A 17,909-nucleotide genomic window follows, 5' to 3' on the forward strand; every position below is an offset into this window, starting at 1 on the left:
CCTCTGTCCACCTGTGTGGGTAGAGGATGTCCTGGAGGGGCAGAGTCCCAGGCAGGAAGACCCACTCCAGGGGATGAGCCTGAGCTGGGGGTGGGGGTAGGGGGGTGGGCAGTGGGGTGGAGATACAGAAGAGCTGTGAGCAGTGTGGGAGAGGGGCCTGAAAGGCTTATGAGTCTGAGTCCAGGATGACTCCCATGGCTTGGGGCACAGGGTGGATGCTGGTGTCACTGCCTATCATGGGGTCATGGGAGGGGGAGCAGGACTGGGGCGTGCTGAGTGTGAGGGGCCAAGGAGAGCTGACTTGGGCCAGGGGGAAGCTTGGGTGTTGTGTTGCAGAAGCTGGTCCCTTGGAGGGGAGAGACAGGATGCATAAAAGAGGGGTGGAGAGAGGCCTCAGACTCTCTGGGAGAGGGGGTGTCCAGATGATTTTGATTTAAAAGGAACACAAAGGAAAGAGGCTTGCAGACAGGTGAAGCAGCTAGGGAAGAGAGGGGGATGAGTCTGGAAGGCCTAGGGGTGAAACTGGAGCTACCAGATGGACACAGAGATTAGGCTGGAACTCCATTCCAAGGAGTTTGGGAGCCAGATCCATGGCTACATGGCTAAAGAGCTCAGGAACTCTGGTCCCCACTGAACTGTTAAGGGAGACAGCCAGTGAAGCCAGGAGGACAGGGTCCTTCAAACTTTTTGACCAAGAACTACGATAAGAAATAGTTTACAGAAACTAGTATAAACATACACACATAACTGAAATAGAAGTTTCATAAACATTTATTCTTACTATGAAGGATGCACTCTGATACTTTCTTTTTTCTTTTTTGAATGCTGACCACTAAATTGATTTCACTAAGTTGACTCCAAACTGTTGTGACCTGTGGTTTGAACAGTATGGCTCTAGAGGAAATCCTGGGGGAAACAGACAGGCTGAGGTCAAGACTCCCGAGGGAAGACAGTAAGTTTGAGTCACGGAGGCAAGAGGGTGATGAGACTTAGACACAGAGATGGGGTGAAACTGCCTGTAAGACAGAGACCCAGGGAGAGCCAGGCAGATTGCTGATACACAGCTAGGGAGAGAGAGAGAGAGAGGAGGCAGCCGGACATTCAGGGAGACAGCGGTAAGGGGGAGAAGCAGGGAGAAGACTGTAGTGTGAGTAGAGGGACTGTGGTGGGCAGCCATGCCCACCGCCCCACCTGGCCAGCCCTCCCGACATGATAAGTCTGCACCAACCCAGCCGGGAGCCATATGCCACCTCCCCACCCCACCCACTCTCCAGGGACCCCGCCAGCCAGCACCGTTGAAGGTGCCAGGCAGGCAGCAGCTGGTATGCCAGGAGCTAGGCCAGGCCTGGCCACAAGGGCAGACCCCAGATGGGGAGCAGTGGTAGGTGGCCCACCTCCTGCTTCAGTCTCACCTGACGGAACGGATGACCATCTTCACAGCGGGCATGACGTCGTCCACAGTGAGTTCGCACTGGTAGCTCTTCTCCTCCGCTACTTCCTCCGAGGGGCCCTCTGAAAAGTCAGGAGCAGGGGGCCCAGGTGGCGGTGGCAGAAGGGAGTGCTTGCAATCCCTACCACCACCCTGAGGGGTACAGAGAGGAAGACAGAGCCCCAGAAAGGGGCCAGAGCCTTCCTGGGGGCACAAGCAGACCAGGTTCTTGCCTCCCAGCTGCCCTACCCAGGGGAAACACCTCAGTTTGCTGCAGGCCCATCTGCCCTGTGTACACATCTGCCTGGTGGCCAGTGAGCAGGAACCACTTTAGGGCACATCTGTCTGGCCTAGGGCAAGTTGCACACAGCCCTGGAGGAAGCCCCACCGGCTCCACCATGCAGGACAGTGACACAGGGCTTGAGGCATCTGCGCATTCTCTCACATCAGCCTTATCCTTCAGCCAAGAGGGAATCAAGGGGCGGGGCTCCCAGCCCCAGCTCTGCTATGGAGGAAGCCTCTAAAGCAAGTCGTTCTCCTCCTGGGATAAGAGAAATGGCTTCTCCAAGGCTGGTGCCCAGCACTGCAGAGACAGGTGATGCTGTCCTGGCCCCACTGGGGCCAAAGGGTGGGGAGGTCAGGCAGTTTCTTGGCAGGAAAGAGGAGGCCCTGGGTACCAACCAGGTCCCAGGTACCAGCACCCTCCAAAGACTGGTTTGTGGAGTTCTGTAACTTTCCAGGAAAGGACCAAGAGGTCAGCCAGCAGCATGTTGGGGGATTGATACAGCACAGACAGAGGCAGTATGGCTGGGTCCCCTCCCTCCAAAGTTCCTGTCCTTAACCTCCATCCTTATCCACCCCCCTCTACACCCCCGCCCCCACCACCACCCAGGGGCCTGAAGCATGTCAGAGCTGGGAGAAGTCTTCCAGGGAATTTGGTCCAATCCTGTTTTTCAGAAGAGGACACCAAGGCACAGAAAAGGGCAGTAGCTTACCCAGGTCACAGTGTAAGTCAGGAACAGAGCTAGAACTCCAAAAAGCCACCTCTCTAAATGCAGCCCCCACCAGGCTCACAGCCTCATATCCACAGGCTGGGCCAGCAAACGGGCAGGGTGGGGAGCATGGGCTATGGAGTTGGACAGACCTGCTTAAGGATATCAGCTCTGCCATTTCCTTGCTGAGAGAGCTCAGTCTGCCCATCTGTAAAATGGGGATAGACACAACCCTGCTATTGTTAAGAGAAGTAGACAAGATAATCCAGAGTGGGGCTGTGCACAGTCAGGGCTCTCTTCAGCACGGATGGCCTCCTGCTCCTTCCAGAGCATGTTTGTAAGGCTGCTAGCTTTTGATGAGCACTTACTATATTCCAGAACTCTTCTGTTCACCTACTGTGGATAATCTCATATAATCCTCACAACAGTCCTATGAAGTAGATATGTTCACTATCCCCATTTTATAGACGTGGAAAATGAAGCCCAGGGAGATTAGGTTACCTGCCCAAGGTAAGTGACAAAGCCAGGATTCAAACCCAGGCAGCCTGGCTCCAAAGCCTGTGCTCTTTTTTTATTTTTTTCTTGTCACGTATTTTTTTTTTAATTAATTAATTTATTTTACTTTACGATATTGTATTGGTTTTGCCATACATTGACTTGAATCTGCCATGAGTGTACATGTGTTCCCCAATCTTTTTTCTTTTTCTCTTTCTAAATATTGGTGTTTTCCTAGGTGGTGCTAGTGGTAAAGAACCACCTCCCAAAGCAGGAGACATAAGAGACTCTGGTTCAATCCCTGGGTCAGGAAGATCCCCTAGAGGAGGGCATGGCAACTCACTCCAGTATTGTTGCCTAGAGAACCCTATGGACAGAGGAGCCTGGCCGGCTACAGTCCATAGGGTTACAAAGAGTCAGACATGACCGAAGCAACTTAACATAGCCAGTTAACAATGTTATGGTAGTTATGGTAGAACAACTCAGGCATATATATACTTGTATCCCTTCTCCCCATGCTCTTAACCACTACCAAATGCTACCTCTATATTCTCCTCTGATTCTCAAACAGCCTGGAGCCCAGCAAAGCAAGTATTATGATGCCCATTTTACAGACCAGAAGACTGGTGCCCAAAGATGCTCAATCTGCTGCAAAGCTGGGACTAGAACCAAGTGTTCCCACCCCCAGCCCAGACTCCAGGCCCGCCCTGCCATCCTCAGCGGGTCCTGGCCCCAGACCCGCAGGGGCTCACCCTCAGCCGAGGTGCGGGGTTTGAGTCTCAGGGAGGCCCGGAAGCGGGTGCGGTCGTTGAAGCTCCAGCTCTTCTGCACCTTGGTGGGACTGCTGGCCTCACCCACCTGCTCACTACTCGGGGAAGTGGGCATCGGCGGAGGTGCCAGGTGCTGCTTGGAGGGGCCCGTCCGCCGCTGGGAGCTGCCCATGCGGATGCGGTCTTTGATGCCCATCCGGCTGCTGGCAGGGCAGGTCAGGTCGGGGAGAGAGTCAAGTTAGCTGCAGCTGGGGGTAGGTGTGAGTGGGGACACAGCTGACTTGGGACTTGGGGGCAGCTACTGGGGCTGACTCTCCTCCAAGCGGAGACTTCCTAGGATGGAACATGGGTGTGGTAAGGGGGGCCCTGACTCCTATGAGAAGCCAATCCAGGATCAGTCTGAACAACTCCACTCCCCACCCCCACCCCCAACCCCCACCCATCATTGCCCGGACAGATAAGGGTGCACAGGAGACAGATGTCAGAGTGGAAAGAGTGGCAGAAACCCAAGAAGGGAGTCAGAGACAGACAGTGGACTGGGAGCTGGGCCTGGCCCAGCCGGGGGGCGGGGGGTGGAGGCAAGAGACCCCTCTGGGGACAGACAAGGTGCTGAGGGATGGAGAAGCTCACCTGGCCAAGCACACTGAGTTAGGCCCCCAGCTCCTCTCTGTGCACGTGGGCCGGCTGTGTGGAATTGAGGGTGTGTGCGTGTACGTGTGTAGTGTCTGTGCTTGTATGCACACAGGTGCCAGTGTGTGTACCTATGTTCCTCCTTTGCCCACCGCTGGAGCTATCTGACCTCACCTGGTCAGGTCAGGGCCTTAGGACCTGGTACAGTTGTATAGGCAGTGCACTGCAAAATTCCAAAGGTCTCCATCATTCAGATTTCTGTGTGAATGAAATCACAGCCTGGAGGTGTGCAGTGTCCTGGCCTGCTGGGGGTCTTAGCCCTGTGGGTCTAGCTGCTGGGCCCACACGTATGCCCAGGCCATGACGGTGGGCCCCACCCCCAAACCAGTGAAGGTCTGTAAGCTGTTCTTCTCTGTCCACCCAGACTGATATCCTGCCCACACGACCTCCCACTGCCTCCTGAGCCTGCAGTTCAACAGCACCTACACGTCTATGTACACGTGAAGACACGTGTATACATCTGTGTATGCCCTTAGACTCCCCTTCCCACACCCAAACTCCTCACCTATCCTCCAAATCTTGGAAGGAGACAGGTGAGGGGAGGCCTCAGGTGCCCCAGGACAGGCCCAGCGTACCCAGTGCCTGCTAGAGTAACTCTGTCCAAGAGGTTCAAGGACCGTGTTATCGCTGTCCGAATGGGACCTGTGCAAACGTCCCCATCCAGAGGCCTCCTGGTGGTGTCAACGCCACCACCCTGCATGTTTGCCACTTGAAAGGCCCCCTTCAGACAGCTTTGGGGCCCTTGTATCTTGAATGTCCGGGGCCCCAGCTCAGGAGAACACCAGCCAGTCTTGGGGGAATTCTGATGCAGACAGGGAGCAGGGATCAGGGTGGGACACTGTGTCACTGGGTCTCAGAGACTTTCAGATCAAGGGTTGAGCAGGAGACAGATTCTAGTTTCAGAGCTGAGTGGGGACCGGGGTCCTCCATGCCCGGGCATAGGGGATGGAGTATACAGAGCAAGGTGCTGAGGGGAGGGAGGCCCTGGAAGGTGCTATTGGGAAGGCAGCTGGGATGTATGTAGGGCCATCCTTAGGAGTAGGGACCTCTGCCCGGAGGGGAGAGGTAATAGGACAAGGATGGGGGCCCTGAGGATATCAGAAGGGAAGGATGGGGTGGCTCCCTGCAATCCATCATGCTGTTGGCTGGCCCAGGATTTCCTCAGCACATACCAAAGATTCCAACTGAAGTTTGAGGTTGGCTCTCCCAAACTTTCCTCTGCAGAGCAGTTCCTTCAGGCTCTTCTCATGCTGGCAAGCACCCACCACCCCACCCAGTCCGTGCGACCACCCCGTCTGTCCTCTGCTCCTTCAAGGGGCAGAAGAAGAGAGAGGGGCAGAGAAGGCCCTGACAGTCAGCCAAGGGCCCAGAAGTCTGGACCTCTGTGCCTGGCACATCACTCCAGTGCTGTTCTGGGGAAAGGGGCTGACCTCCCTGTCATGAGAAGTGTGTGAGCCATTCTGAGCTTGCGCTCAGTAGGACTCATGAAGGAAGGGGTGTGGGCACTTGCCCTAGAGGTCTTGAAAGGTCTCTCTCCAGCTCTGATTCTGTGATGGTTGAAGGAGCTTCTAGCCTGACTTGTGGGACTCTGTAACTTTCCAGCCAGCCAGAGACCCTGGGCTCCTTTGCAGTATAAGAAGGTGCTGTTTTCCCAGCAGTGGCCCTGGATTCCAGCTCCTTGGGCAGGGCCCAGAAAATGGCTCATGTCAGTCTCTCTGGAGCCTAAAAGCTCAAAGAAAATGGAAAGGAACCTGGCACACAGTGGACATCAGAAGAGCACACAAGGTCCAGGCCGACTGCCTGAGCCTTTTCGGCTCTCAGCCACGTTGGGTGGCGGGTTCCAGTTACCACCCCTATTTTACAGATATGGAAGGGGGTGCCTAAGCTTCCAAGGTCACAGAGCTTCTCTGCATGGAACAAGGACTGGAACCCAGTTTTCTGTGACTTCAGAAGCTGTGTTCTTTCTCTGGGAGGAGCCAACAGGAGAGGGTCTCTGGCAGTAATTCTCAGCTGGGGGTTATTTTGCTCACTAGCGGACATTTTGCTTTTGAACTGTGGTGTTGGAGAAGACTCTTGAGAGTCCCTTGGACTGCAAGGAGATCCAACTGGTCCATTCTAAAGGAGATCAGTCCTGGGTGTTCTTTGGAAGGACTGATGCTGAAGCTGAAGCTCCAATACTTTGGCCACCTGATGCGAAGAGCTGACTCATTGGAAAAGACTCTGATGCTGGGAGGGATTGGGGGCAGGAGGAGAAGGGGACGATAGAGGCTGAGATGGCTGGATGGCATCACCGACTCGATGGACGTGAGTTTGAGTGCACTCCACGAGTTGGTGATGGACAGGGAGGCCTGGCGTGCTGCAATTCATGGGGTCGCAAAGAGTCGGACACAACTGAGTGACTGAACTGAACTGAGGGGACATTTGGCTGGAGACATTTTTGGTTGTCTCCCTGAGGCAGGGAGGGAGGTGCTCCTAGCATCTAGGTAGAGGCCAAGGATGCTGAACAATGCATGGGACAGCCTCGAACAATAAGGAATTTTCTGGCCCAAAACATCAGTGGTGCCAGTGATTTCAGCACCATTGGTGGCTGGAGGACAGGTGTGTGAATTTAACTGGGGCATCCCTGTAAGAGAGGGCAAGCTCAAGGCACATGCTGCCTTCTGACTGCTTGGCTGGACCCAACCCCTGTGCTCACTTTCACAGGGATTTCTTTAAGTAGTCCATCTGCCTGCCAAACACCAGGCTTACAGAGGGTCTGAGGCAGCCTACCTGTTCTGATGCTGAATATAGCCTCTCTCTTCGAGACTGTGGAAACAGCCCTGGCCTTGCCCTTCCTGCCCATCACACCCACAGAGCCCAAGGAATCTTGCAAAGGGGGACAGCTGACCCAGAGTTTCCTCGGCTTTACCCCCCAACGTGTTCCCTCCAGCAGTGGTTTCCAAGCGCATACCATAACAGTAAATCACGTGAGGCCAACATTTATCTGGCACTTCCTCTGAGCCAGGCACAGTTTGAGTGGAAACAGATCCTGGTATCACCCTCATTTTACATCTGAGGAAGTGGAGGCACAGAAGGCTTGCACCCAAGGCCCCCAGCCAGATTCAGAACGGAGCCACATTTCTAAGAAACTCTGCTTCTGGGTCGAGCAGCGAGCATCGAGGAGCTCTGTCCCCCTCTCCTCCTCCCGCCCCAGCCCCCTCCCCCGCCTCAATCCACAAGGCTGCCAAGGCACTTTGGGATGCGCAGGACTCTTAAGCCCCAGCTGCCAGGCAGTGCCAACAGAATGAGGTTCTCACAGGGCTTCTGTGACCCAGCTTTAGCTCCCGACCTCCACGACGGGCTGCAACAGCCAAGCTCTCTCACCTCCTCCCCTTGGTGTTCGCCACCCTCTGCTTCCTCCTTGAGTTGTGTTGCTCACACCACATGGCAGTTACTCCTTGCAACTCTCTTGGCACCATGTTTTATTCATCACTATGTTCCTAGTGCAGAGCCTGGCACAGGGCAGGTACCAAGGAATGTAGTGGTGAGGCGGCTAAAGAACTGGGCTCTGGAGTTGGTGAGGGAGGCACCAACCCCAGCCCCTTCGGGCATCTGCTAGGACCTCAGTGGGCAGTATGAAGCCAGGAAGCTAAAGGCCTGGAAAAAGTCAGAGTGGGAAGGACCCTCTGAGAGCCTCTAGTTCAATCTGCCCATTCCACAGATAGGAAACTGAGGTCCACAGAAGGAAAGCAATCTGGCCAAGATTACACGAGGCTGGGGTGGGGGAGCATCAGCAGCAGAGCCAGAACTCATCCCAAGGCTCCTGTAGGTGTCCCTCCTGACAGACTGGGGACCAAGCCCAGGTCCCCAGACCTGGCAGAAGCATCCCCAGGAAGGCGAGGGGCTCATCAGGGCCCCAAGGCAGACGGCAGGCGGCAGGCACATGCACCTTGTCCTTGGCCCATCCTGTCTCCCTCTCCAGCCCCAGAACTGGGTGGGGCAAGGAGAAGCGGGACAGGAGGAGCAGGCGAGGGGGTACCTCGGTCTCCAGCTGGCGTGGATCCGAAAGAAACTCCGTTTATTACTAAACATCTGGCTGGAAAGTGGAGAACAAGACACAACAGAGGTTAGTGGGAAGGAGGCAGGTGGGCGGAGCATGGGGAGCTGCCAGGATGGGGCCAGCCTCCTGTGGCTGGTAGGAGAGAAGGACCCCCCCCCCCGACTCAAATCATCCTCTAGCCCACATGCCTAGAAGGCAGAGGTTCTCCAGCTTTGCATAAGGATCTCATGGGGAGCATGTTAAATATGCAGAATTCCATGCCTCTTTTCTAGAGATGCTCATTCCGTGGCTTGGGGAGAGGTCCAGGTATCTCTGCATGATGAACAGATGTCCCATGGGATGCCGACACAGAAAGTTGGGGACCATGCTCTGAAAACCACTGTCTTAGCGTCTCATCGCAAAACCCACAGAGAGAGGTGCTGGCTCTGGCACAGCCACCCCTCAGGAAGTCCTTGTCATCCTGGGAACATGCTCAGCCTGGATCCATCCACAAGCACCACTAAGGCTGTGGCCAACCAGGTGTGTGTGTGTGTGTGTGTGTGTGTTTAGGGGGTGGAGTCTTGGGCACCCAGCCCACAGGGCCCAGACAGCCAAGATTAAGGATCTGGCCGTTTGGTCTGCTGCCTGATCTCCTAGGGGGCTTCCCAGGTGGTGCTAGTGGTAAAGAACCCACCTGCCAATAGAGGAGACATAAGAGACGTGGGTTCGATCCCTAGGTCAGGAAGATTCTCCTGGGGGCAGGCATGGCAACCCACTCCAATATTCTTGCCTGGAGAATCCCATGGACAGAGGAGCCTAGCGGGCTATAGTCCATGGGGTTGCAAAGAGTTGGGCACGACTGAAGTGACTTAGCACACACACACTAATCTCCTAGAAGTCACTGTTTGGCCCCCTGGGGTCTGGGGAATAAGGAGTACTCCACCACCATCACCAGGAGCCCTAGCCACACAGACACTACAGGGCAGACACGCACAGGCTGGGAGTTAGTGATGGCCGAGCCCTCAGTGGTCATCTGTTCCTAGGCCTTGTGGGGCTCAGAGACCCAAAGCAGCTGTGGGAGGTGGTACAGATGCTGGGGTCCAGGATAATCTCCATTTCTGGTACCTTCCTACTCAGGCAAAGTGAGACCAGAGTGAACTGAAGCTGCAAAGAGCCCTGGCTAAGGCTGTGGGCAGGGTTGCTCAAATGCCAAAACTTCTGAGCTTCTGCCTGTCTGCTGTGGTTGGGTCGGGGCAAGGATAACACTGTGGGACATTCAGATAGTGACAGACAATATTCATGGGCTGCACCGTGGACCCTGGTCCAGGGACCTCCAGCCTGGCCTGGCCAATCACACGTCCCCTCCTCCCAGAGACCTAGAGGGGTCTCCCTCTTCACTCACTTCTTATTCAGCCCCTGGCCAGAACTGCCCTCACTGAGACCGGGAAAGGAATTCTGCTCCCTGCAATCTCTGCACCAGAACCCCCTCTTCCCTGTTCCCTGAGCCTTTTCAGCCCAGAAATCCAGATCAGCCCCTGAGCAGCCTTCACACTGCTAATTTTCTGCCCAGAACCCTGAGGCTCAGAGTGGCTTGATGACTTTCTCAAGGACACACAGCACCAAGCAGCAGAGGCTTTCATAGCGTCTCCTTCTGATCCCCAAGTAGTTCACCTCTGTTCCCCTCCCTTGTTCTGAGCCTAGGGCTCAGAATCACACCTGAGGCTCAAGGCCCAAATGTCCACCTGACTGATTCAGGGGTGAATGCAAAGATGAAATAAAACAAACCAATGGGCAGAGGACAGGGGATGATGACGAGAGCGGGTGGGGATTGAACCCTTGGCCTCAAAGCTATACCTCTGTAGGAATAGTCACTTTCCCATATACAGTGAGTTAGTGGGCTTCCCTTATCCAAGTATGCCTGAAATTCCACTATTTATGAACATTTATGTGGGGGTAAGCATTGTTCTTTCTTTGTTCTTTTAAGATGCAAAATCTCCAGGAGAGGCAGGTCAAGGGGAGAGAGATTGGCAGGACAGCAAAATGTCCTTCCGTGAGAAAGAAAGGCATTGTGGGAGAATCCCAGGAGGAGGCTCTGGGATTAGCAAAGCTGTGGATGAGGCTTGCACAAGACAAGAGCATTAGTCACTGGTTGAGTTTACATAGGCCCTTCAGCAGTTCTTAGTCACAGAGCTCTCTTTCCAGCTGGCATCTCCTTCCCAAGAGGCGAGTTCAGTGTCAAGCCCCTTCTCGAGGAACATGCTGGGGAGGTGGGGCCCCAGCCCTCACACCCCGGGACGGTGCCCACGATTACCTGAGCCGTAAGCACCTGTGGCCAGCGGCCTCCTCCTCTCTCCAGCTTCCCGGGAGGGATGGGGGTGCAGGGATGGAAGAGTGAGGGGGACGTGGAAACAGAGAAAGAAAGAGGACAATGGAATGAATGGAGGAGGTGATGGGAAAGGATGGTGTGGACATCTCCCCGACTCAGGCCCCTGGAGTCCCAGGTGACGAAACGGTGAGTCAACTCTGGCCTTTCCAGAGAGACCGTCGGTCTATACCTGTCAGGCCATCTGATGACAACTGCCCAGGCCTCCTGAAAAGGCCTGGGAGTCCCCAGCACAGGCCCAGACACCCACACAGTGGCTGGAGACAGGTCCAAGAGAGGATGAGACAGAGAATGGAAGAGGAGGAGGAGAAGCAAGAGGAGGTGGCAGCCCCGGGGGGCCCCTACCTTTCCCCAGGGCAGAAGGAGGCGCTGCCCGGCCGGTGGCAGGTGGCAACGGGCGGGTAACGGGAGGGCGCTCCGTCGGGTACCGGCGCCCGCCGTACCTCCAGGGGCCGTAGGCCCCCGTTGCGGGCCCGTTGCACGTGCTCAAACAAGAGGGCCAGCTCTCTGCAGGAGAGGGCGCCGTCAGCGGCAGGCAGGGCCCTGGCACCGCCCCCCACCTGAGGACCCTGAGCTCCCGATGGATTCCCCCTGGGCCCAGCCTGTCTGGAGATGCTCAGCGAACACACCAGGCCCGCATAGGCAGGGGTGGGAACGGGAGAGTAGCCTTCCTCTCTCCTTCTCTCTTCTTAGCTCCTGGGAAACCCTCAAGGATGCCCGGTATGATTGTGCTGGATGGGCACCACTAGGGGGCACCCTCCCAAGGGGGAAGGCAGAGACCTCAAATCCACCTCACTGCTCAGCAAGCGGAGTGCCTGCACGCGGAGCCGTGCCCACCTGGAGGCCAGCAGCAGCCCTGAAATCCTGCCCTCCAGATCTGACTGGAGTTTAGGGGAAACTGAGGCTGAGGAGGGAGATTTGATAGGCAGCCCACTTCCTTCTGCAGCCCTCATGCTGGGTTCTCCGAGACTAGATTGAGGGCTCAGCTTCTTTTGAACTCTCCAGGCCATCTCCTGTTTCTCTAACCCAAGAAATAGATCTTGCCTCTCTTTGCCTTCCCATTGCACGGATGAGGAAACTGAGGTCCAGGGAGCAGAAGGACCAGTGGACCCAGAATTGCCCAACCAAGCTCTGACTCTCTTCCCAGAGGACCCAAGACCATCACCCCCAAATCATTCCTTCCCATCACACACATATTTCTAACAAACTAGCCCCTGCCCTACTTCCCAGGGCCTGGCCTTGAGTCCTGAGGACTGCTTCTAGAAAGAAGGGCTCTTTCTATTAATAATCTAACCACCATCCCTGTCTTTGGGGTGGGCGCTTGCCTCTGCCAGGTGGAGAGGTGGGGGAGCCAGTGTGATTCTGGGAGGCCCCCTTCCCAGCCCCTTCTCTCCTGCCCCTCCCCTGGGAAGCCCCCTAAGGCTGAGGAAGCACGGAGGGGGCAGCCAGGTGTACGGGTGAGTGGGATCACGCAACAGCTGCTCTGCGAGAACTAATGAGGTGAAAAAGGCAGCCGCAGAAACGCTGAACACTGCAGCCTGGCCCCACCTCCCTCGCAGCCCTCGGTGCTGAGCCGCTCTCCAAGGTCTTCATTCCCGCCCCAGGGTGTGGCCAGGCACCTGGCCACATGAACCTTGGAGATGCTATTAATGACCTCCTGTGTGGAGCCACCCCATGCAGTCTTACCCCAGCTTGGGCCAGTGGGGTGAACCCACTTCTGGGCCCTAAGGCTGCTGCTGCCTGGTACAGTAAGAGCAGGCATGTGTGGGGTGTTGGGGTGGGTGTTAGTACCTAACTCTGGCACATACATTCTTGCCCACACCACAGTGTCTCTATCCACTCCAAGGGCTAACGCTGACCCCAACTCAGACTGAGGGGAGCGAGCTGGCTGGGCTCTGCCCCAAGGGGCAGCTGCTCTGGGGGAGCTTTTAGACTGCCAGGACCAGGGCTCAGCCCTGAGTCCAATGTCCCCGTCTTCCCTGGCAGAACAGAGTGGGACAGAGGATCCTCCAGGCTCTGGATTACACAGGTTCTGCAGAGCCAGCCCCAGAGGCCCCCGTGGGAGCCATCACCCCCTTCCCAGCCTCCAGGACTGTGTCCCAGCCATCTGTCCTCAGGGGCATTACTGCCAGCCACCCACCTCCCTGCCCCCCACGGGAGGGCCTACCTGAAGGACGGGAGGAGGCTATCGTAGTAGTACCAGGTGGCCGTCAGGTAGGCCCGGCTCGCATCGGTGGAGTAGAGGCGCCATGCCGCCTGGTAGTGTGGGAGGAAGCGGAAGGAGGTGGTGGGGGACCCGGCATTGGAGAGGCCTCTCAGCCCCCCAAAGAACCCAGGCCTCAGGCCAGTTGAAGGGTACTCAGAACCAGAGGCTTGTTCCAACTCCACAGCCACCAGCAAGGCCAGAAGGAGGCCTGAGGAGAAAAGACTCCCAAGGTGACATGCAGTCAGCCTCAGAGCCAGAGGCCTTGGACTGTGCTGGGGTTTTGCCATCAGGCAGATGTGGGTTTCCAATTCCAGCTTTGCCACCTACTTGGGTGGACGATTAAATAAAGCTGCAGAGCCTTAAGTTTCTCATCTGTGAAATGGACACAGTACGACTTGCCTAACAGGGTGGTGGGGGCCTCCCACATGGCGCTCATGGTAAAGAACCCACCTGCCAATGCAGGAGACATAAGAGGTCAGAAAGATCCCCTGGAGGAGGGCATGGCTACCCACTCCAGTATTTTTGCCTGGAGAATCCCCATGGACAGAGAAGCCTGGCAGGCTACAGTCCACAGGGTCTCAAAGAGTTGGACATGACAGAAGAGACTTAGCATGCATGCAACAAGGCTGTGAGGACTAAACGGGGAAATGTTCATTAAATGCCAAGCACAGTGCATGGCACGTAGAAGGCACTTAATACCAAGTTTCCCTATTAACCACTCTTGTTATATCTAGTTCCCACAGCTGATATATATTTATTCATTGTGTATTTGATTAATGTATTTCTCTCTCCTTAGTCTGTAAGCTGTGTCTTGGGTCAGCACTGTATCCTCTGGCACATGGTGGGTGCTCTGCAATGTCTGGGGAATGAATACTGACTAAATGAATTATTACTACTAAAAATAACCCTACCCCATTCTTCCCAGCTGCCTGCCACTGCCCATGGGATTGAGGAGGGGAGGAAAGTACATCAACTACCAGCCCCTTAGCATCCGTGACGTTGCTGGGTCTCCTCTGCAGCAACAGGGATGAGGGTCAGACAAGAGGAAGGACTACCCCTCTCCCCCCAGGTAAAGAGAAGAGCCAGTAGGGACTTGGGGTGAGTGGGGTGATCAACAACAACAGGTGCTGGGCAGGAGGAAGCAAAACTGGATCCTTCTTAAATGCCTCTTGTCTTTAAGGGCCAGCCCACTGCTGACCTCACTGGCCAGGCACCCTCCTAGGACAGGAATATTTTTACTTCCTGCTTGCCTAGTCCCTTGGATTGGGCTGGGGAGCAGCTGCCAAAGCTGTCTCATTAATTATGGGCACCACAATACCAGCTGTCTCTCGGCACAGCCAGTGCCAGCCACCTGCCCCTACAATGCCCCTTGGAAGGCCAGTTCCCAGGGGACAGCAGCCATTGTGCCCCAAGGGATGCTGAGAAGGCAAAGTTGGGCTGGTGGCTGGAGACAGCAGAGATGGCGGGGCGGGGGGGGTTGCACCCTGGGGAAGAGAGATAAGGGGATGCTAAGCCAGACCTGAGCTGAGGGGGTCAGAGCAGGAGAGGTGAGCTGTGCCAGTGTTCCTGGAACTATTGGTTTGGCCAAAAAGTTCGTTTGGGTTTTTCTGCACCATTGGCTGGAAACCCCAAATGAACTTTTTGGCCAGCCCGATATTTCTCGCAGGAGTTTCTCTTGCACAAGACTGTTACAGAGTCCCCAAAATTCAGAGCACTTGCCTCAGCCCATGTCCCTCGGGAATGCCTCAGACAGTGGGGGAAACAGCCCACATACTCCTGCTTTTTTCCTACCCCTCTGGGTGTTCCTTCTCTGCCTCCTTGACTGGCTCAGCTCTGCCCTCCCAGTCACTAAATGCTCAGGTTCCTTAAAGCTCAGCTTTAAGGAAAGAAACCATCTTTTCTTCTTTTCTCTGCCTGCTGGGCAAGCACCTCCATGCCCAGGGCTTCATTACCGTCTGCACACAAGGCCTAGCACATTACTCACCAGAGCTGCACACCACTACATCAGCTGCCTCTTCCACAGCCCCACCCACCCACCCAGGGCTCAGAGGCTCTGCAGACTCTTCACGTTCCAGCCAAACTCACTCTTCATGCCCCAAGTCTAGTCAGCCTTTAGTGAGGAGGGGCATCAACCCTCCAGTCAGGCAAGCCAGAAACTAGAAGTCACCCTGACATCTCCCTCTCCCTCACTCCTGATGCCACTAATTTCACCTCCTAAATATGCAGAATCTGCCCATTTCTTTCCATCTCATCTGTTGCTACCCTAGTCCAAGTCACCTGCCGCCCCATCTCACCCAGACCATTGCTGGAGTCTCTTCTCTGGTCTCTCCACTCACACAGCTCACCCTCCAATCCACTCAATACTTTTCAAAACACAGATTTGATCATTAACACCCCTTCCTCCTGCTTCATACCTGTCAATGGATCCTCACTGTTCTTAGGAAAATGTTAAATTTCTCTCTCTGACCTCAGATCTGGGCCTCATCCACTGAGCCAAACCCTTCCACTGTACACTCCTACTTGAGCTTTCTGTTCCAGCCTCACTAGATTCTTTCCCGTTCATCAAACACACCTTGCTCCCTTTTACCACAGGACCTTTGCACATGCCATTCCCTTACCTCAAAGGCTCCCTCCTTCACCTCCTCACCTAGCTAACTACCCATCCTCCAGCTCTCTGCTCAAGTGTCAGTTTCCCAGGGCAGTTTCCCTTTGAGGTCAGATCAGGCCAAGCCCCAGCTAAATGCTCTTCAAAGAACCATTTCTTTCCTTCAAGGTGTTTTTCTTGGTTTCAGTTATAACATTCATTTGTGGAGATGCTGGTGGGATGAATTAAGGTGTTGGGAGTAGAACAGGCTTCCTGATGACTGCACCGCTGATGGGTGGCAGGACTGGGTCTCCCCCTGGGGCCTAGGATCTCTTGTCCAGTCTCTACTCCACTTCAGGCCGTGCAGAGCTGGGGCTGCAGCTGGGCAGTGGGCCAGCTCTGGCTAGCCATGAACTGGGCATGCAGAAGAGGGAGAAGTTTCTGACAATCTTGGCCAGCCTCCTAGCTCTGTCCTTAACCTGGCATGTGGCTCCAGAAAATTCTCTCTGAGTGGAGTCATAGTTGTGAAGTGGTACACAAGGGTCAGCATACAGATCTGACACACCAGTTCAGTTCAGGGGCTTCCTGGGGCCCCTGTACCTGGATGAGGTTGGCTGCTGGCATCCTCCGCTTCTCAAAGTGCTTCTGTCGGTGCTGCTCCTGCACCTTCAGGGCAAAGCCAGAGCCGAGGATGCCCTAGGGCAATAGGCATGGTTGGAGGTGGGACGGCCAAAGGCTTTAAAGGTACCCCTACTGCTGCCCATCTGAGGTGTCTCCCCCACCCATGCAAATGCTGGACAGGGGCTTAGCAGGCTCTCTCCCCAGGACCCCCTCCCCTAGGCTGGGCCATCCTAAGTGAAAGGGGACTCACAGCAGGCAAGGCAAAGAAGGAGATGCCCAGTAAGGCGAAGCCAGCAGCCAGGACCCTGCCCAGCCACGTGTGTGGTGTCTTGTCACCATAACCGATGGTTGTCAGTGTAATCTGGGGACACAAACAAATTACCTGCAGGGCTGGTCAGGGGGTCCACCCACAGGAGATTCCTGGGGCACAGGGAGGTGGGAGCCTGATCATGAGGGGGGCCTCCATGGTTGCCCACAGGAACTGGTCATTAGGACTTGTCACAGGGCCTGGTTCCTAGTCAATAGATTCTCCCCCTCCCCCTTGCTGATGGGGAGAGGGGTAGAGGTCACAAGGGCTTGATGTAGAGAATTAGATGGGGGCACAAGCTGGTCCACTGGGGGAAGCTGAGGGACAACACAAGGGCTGGTCACGGGATTTGGGGTCACAATGATCAGGCCAGGGAGGGTCCCAGGGAGAAGCGCGGCCCTGCACAGACCCTCACGCACCGTCCCCCACCAGAGCGAGTCGGCGTAGGAGGAGAAGTCGGAGTTGGCGTCCTTCTCGGCCAGATACACCAGGAAGGAGGCGAAGATGAGCACCAAGAACCCAATGTACCAGGCGGTGATCAGCTCCTGTGGGGGCAGCAAAGGATGAGACCACCCACCCGGCACAGGTGGGGAGGTTGACGGCTCCCAGAATGGCCTATGGGAGGTGTTCGGAACGGGGTAAGAGTACCCACCTCTCGGAAGTCCCTGGTGGCCGCTCTGCCGGCCTTTGTTTCTCAGTAACTCCCTTCCAGGAGACCCTGCCCGCCTTTCGGGCACAGCCAGGGCCTCACAGAACCTCAGAGCACGCCCCGCCCCGGCCCTGCCCTTGACCCTCCAGCTTCCAGGCTCAGCTCTTCGCCCACCTTGCACTGCCCCCCACTTTCAGGCTTCCATCCGACCCCACATCCGGTCCCACCGCAGCTCCACCCCCAGACCCCACTCCAGGTCACCACTTCGCTATTAAGCGTAGACCTCTAAACCCAAAAGCTTCTGCCCCTCAGGCCCCGCCTCCTGGCCTGGTCCCGAACGCCCCCTGACCCCGCCCCTGCCCGGCCCCCCCCCAGCCTCGGTGGGCTCGCTGGCGCTGGATTCCTTCAATTCAGTTCAGTTCAGTCGCGCTGGGTCCCTGCTGCGCTAAGTCGCTTCAGTCGTGTCTGACTCTTTGCGACCCCATAGACGGCAGCTTACCAGGCTCCCCCGTCCCTGGGATTCTCCAGGCAAGAATACTGGAGTGGGTTGCCATTTCCTTCTCCAATTCATGAAAGTGAAAAGTGAAAGTGAAGTCGCTCAGTCGTGTCCGACTCTTAGCGACCCCATGGATTGCGGCCCACCAGGCTCCTCGGTTCATCACCCCTAAATCCCCAACTCCGCCCCCGGCTCCGCCAGGCCCCGCCCCCTACCGCTCCAGCTCCGCCCCGGACACGCCCCTCTCCCTCACCCCTCCATCCCCGCCT

At 55.9% G+C, this 17,909-nt stretch overlaps 1 protein-coding gene across 1 annotated transcript in view; it reads right to left on the minus strand.

Moving 5' to 3' along the window:
* Positions 1-17,909, minus strand: part of KCNQ4 (potassium voltage-gated channel subfamily Q member 4) — a 58,794-nt gene that overhangs the window by 8,499 nt on the left and 32,386 nt on the right. Inside the window, exons 5-11 of the mRNA XM_024990216.2 lie at positions 16,915-17,040; positions 16,439-16,549; positions 16,168-16,263; positions 12,945-13,033; positions 11,123-11,284; positions 3,669-3,889; positions 1,413-1,512 (exon numbers count right to left, since the gene is read on the minus strand). Coding sequence (XP_024845984.1) covers positions 1,413-1,512; positions 3,669-3,889; positions 11,123-11,284; positions 12,945-13,033; positions 16,168-16,263; positions 16,439-16,549; positions 16,915-17,040 — 905 coding nt within the window. The remainder of the gene's footprint in view (positions 1-1,412; positions 1,513-3,668; positions 3,890-11,122; positions 11,285-12,944; positions 13,034-16,167; positions 16,264-16,438; positions 16,550-16,914; positions 17,041-17,909) is intronic.

The sequence above is a fragment of the Bos taurus genome, chromosome 3 (assembly GCF_002263795.3).
Source record: "Bos taurus isolate L1 Dominette 01449 registration number 42190680 breed Hereford chromosome 3, ARS-UCD2.0, whole genome shotgun sequence".
NCBI classification, from domain to species: Eukaryota; Metazoa; Chordata; class Mammalia; order Artiodactyla; family Bovidae; genus Bos; species Bos taurus.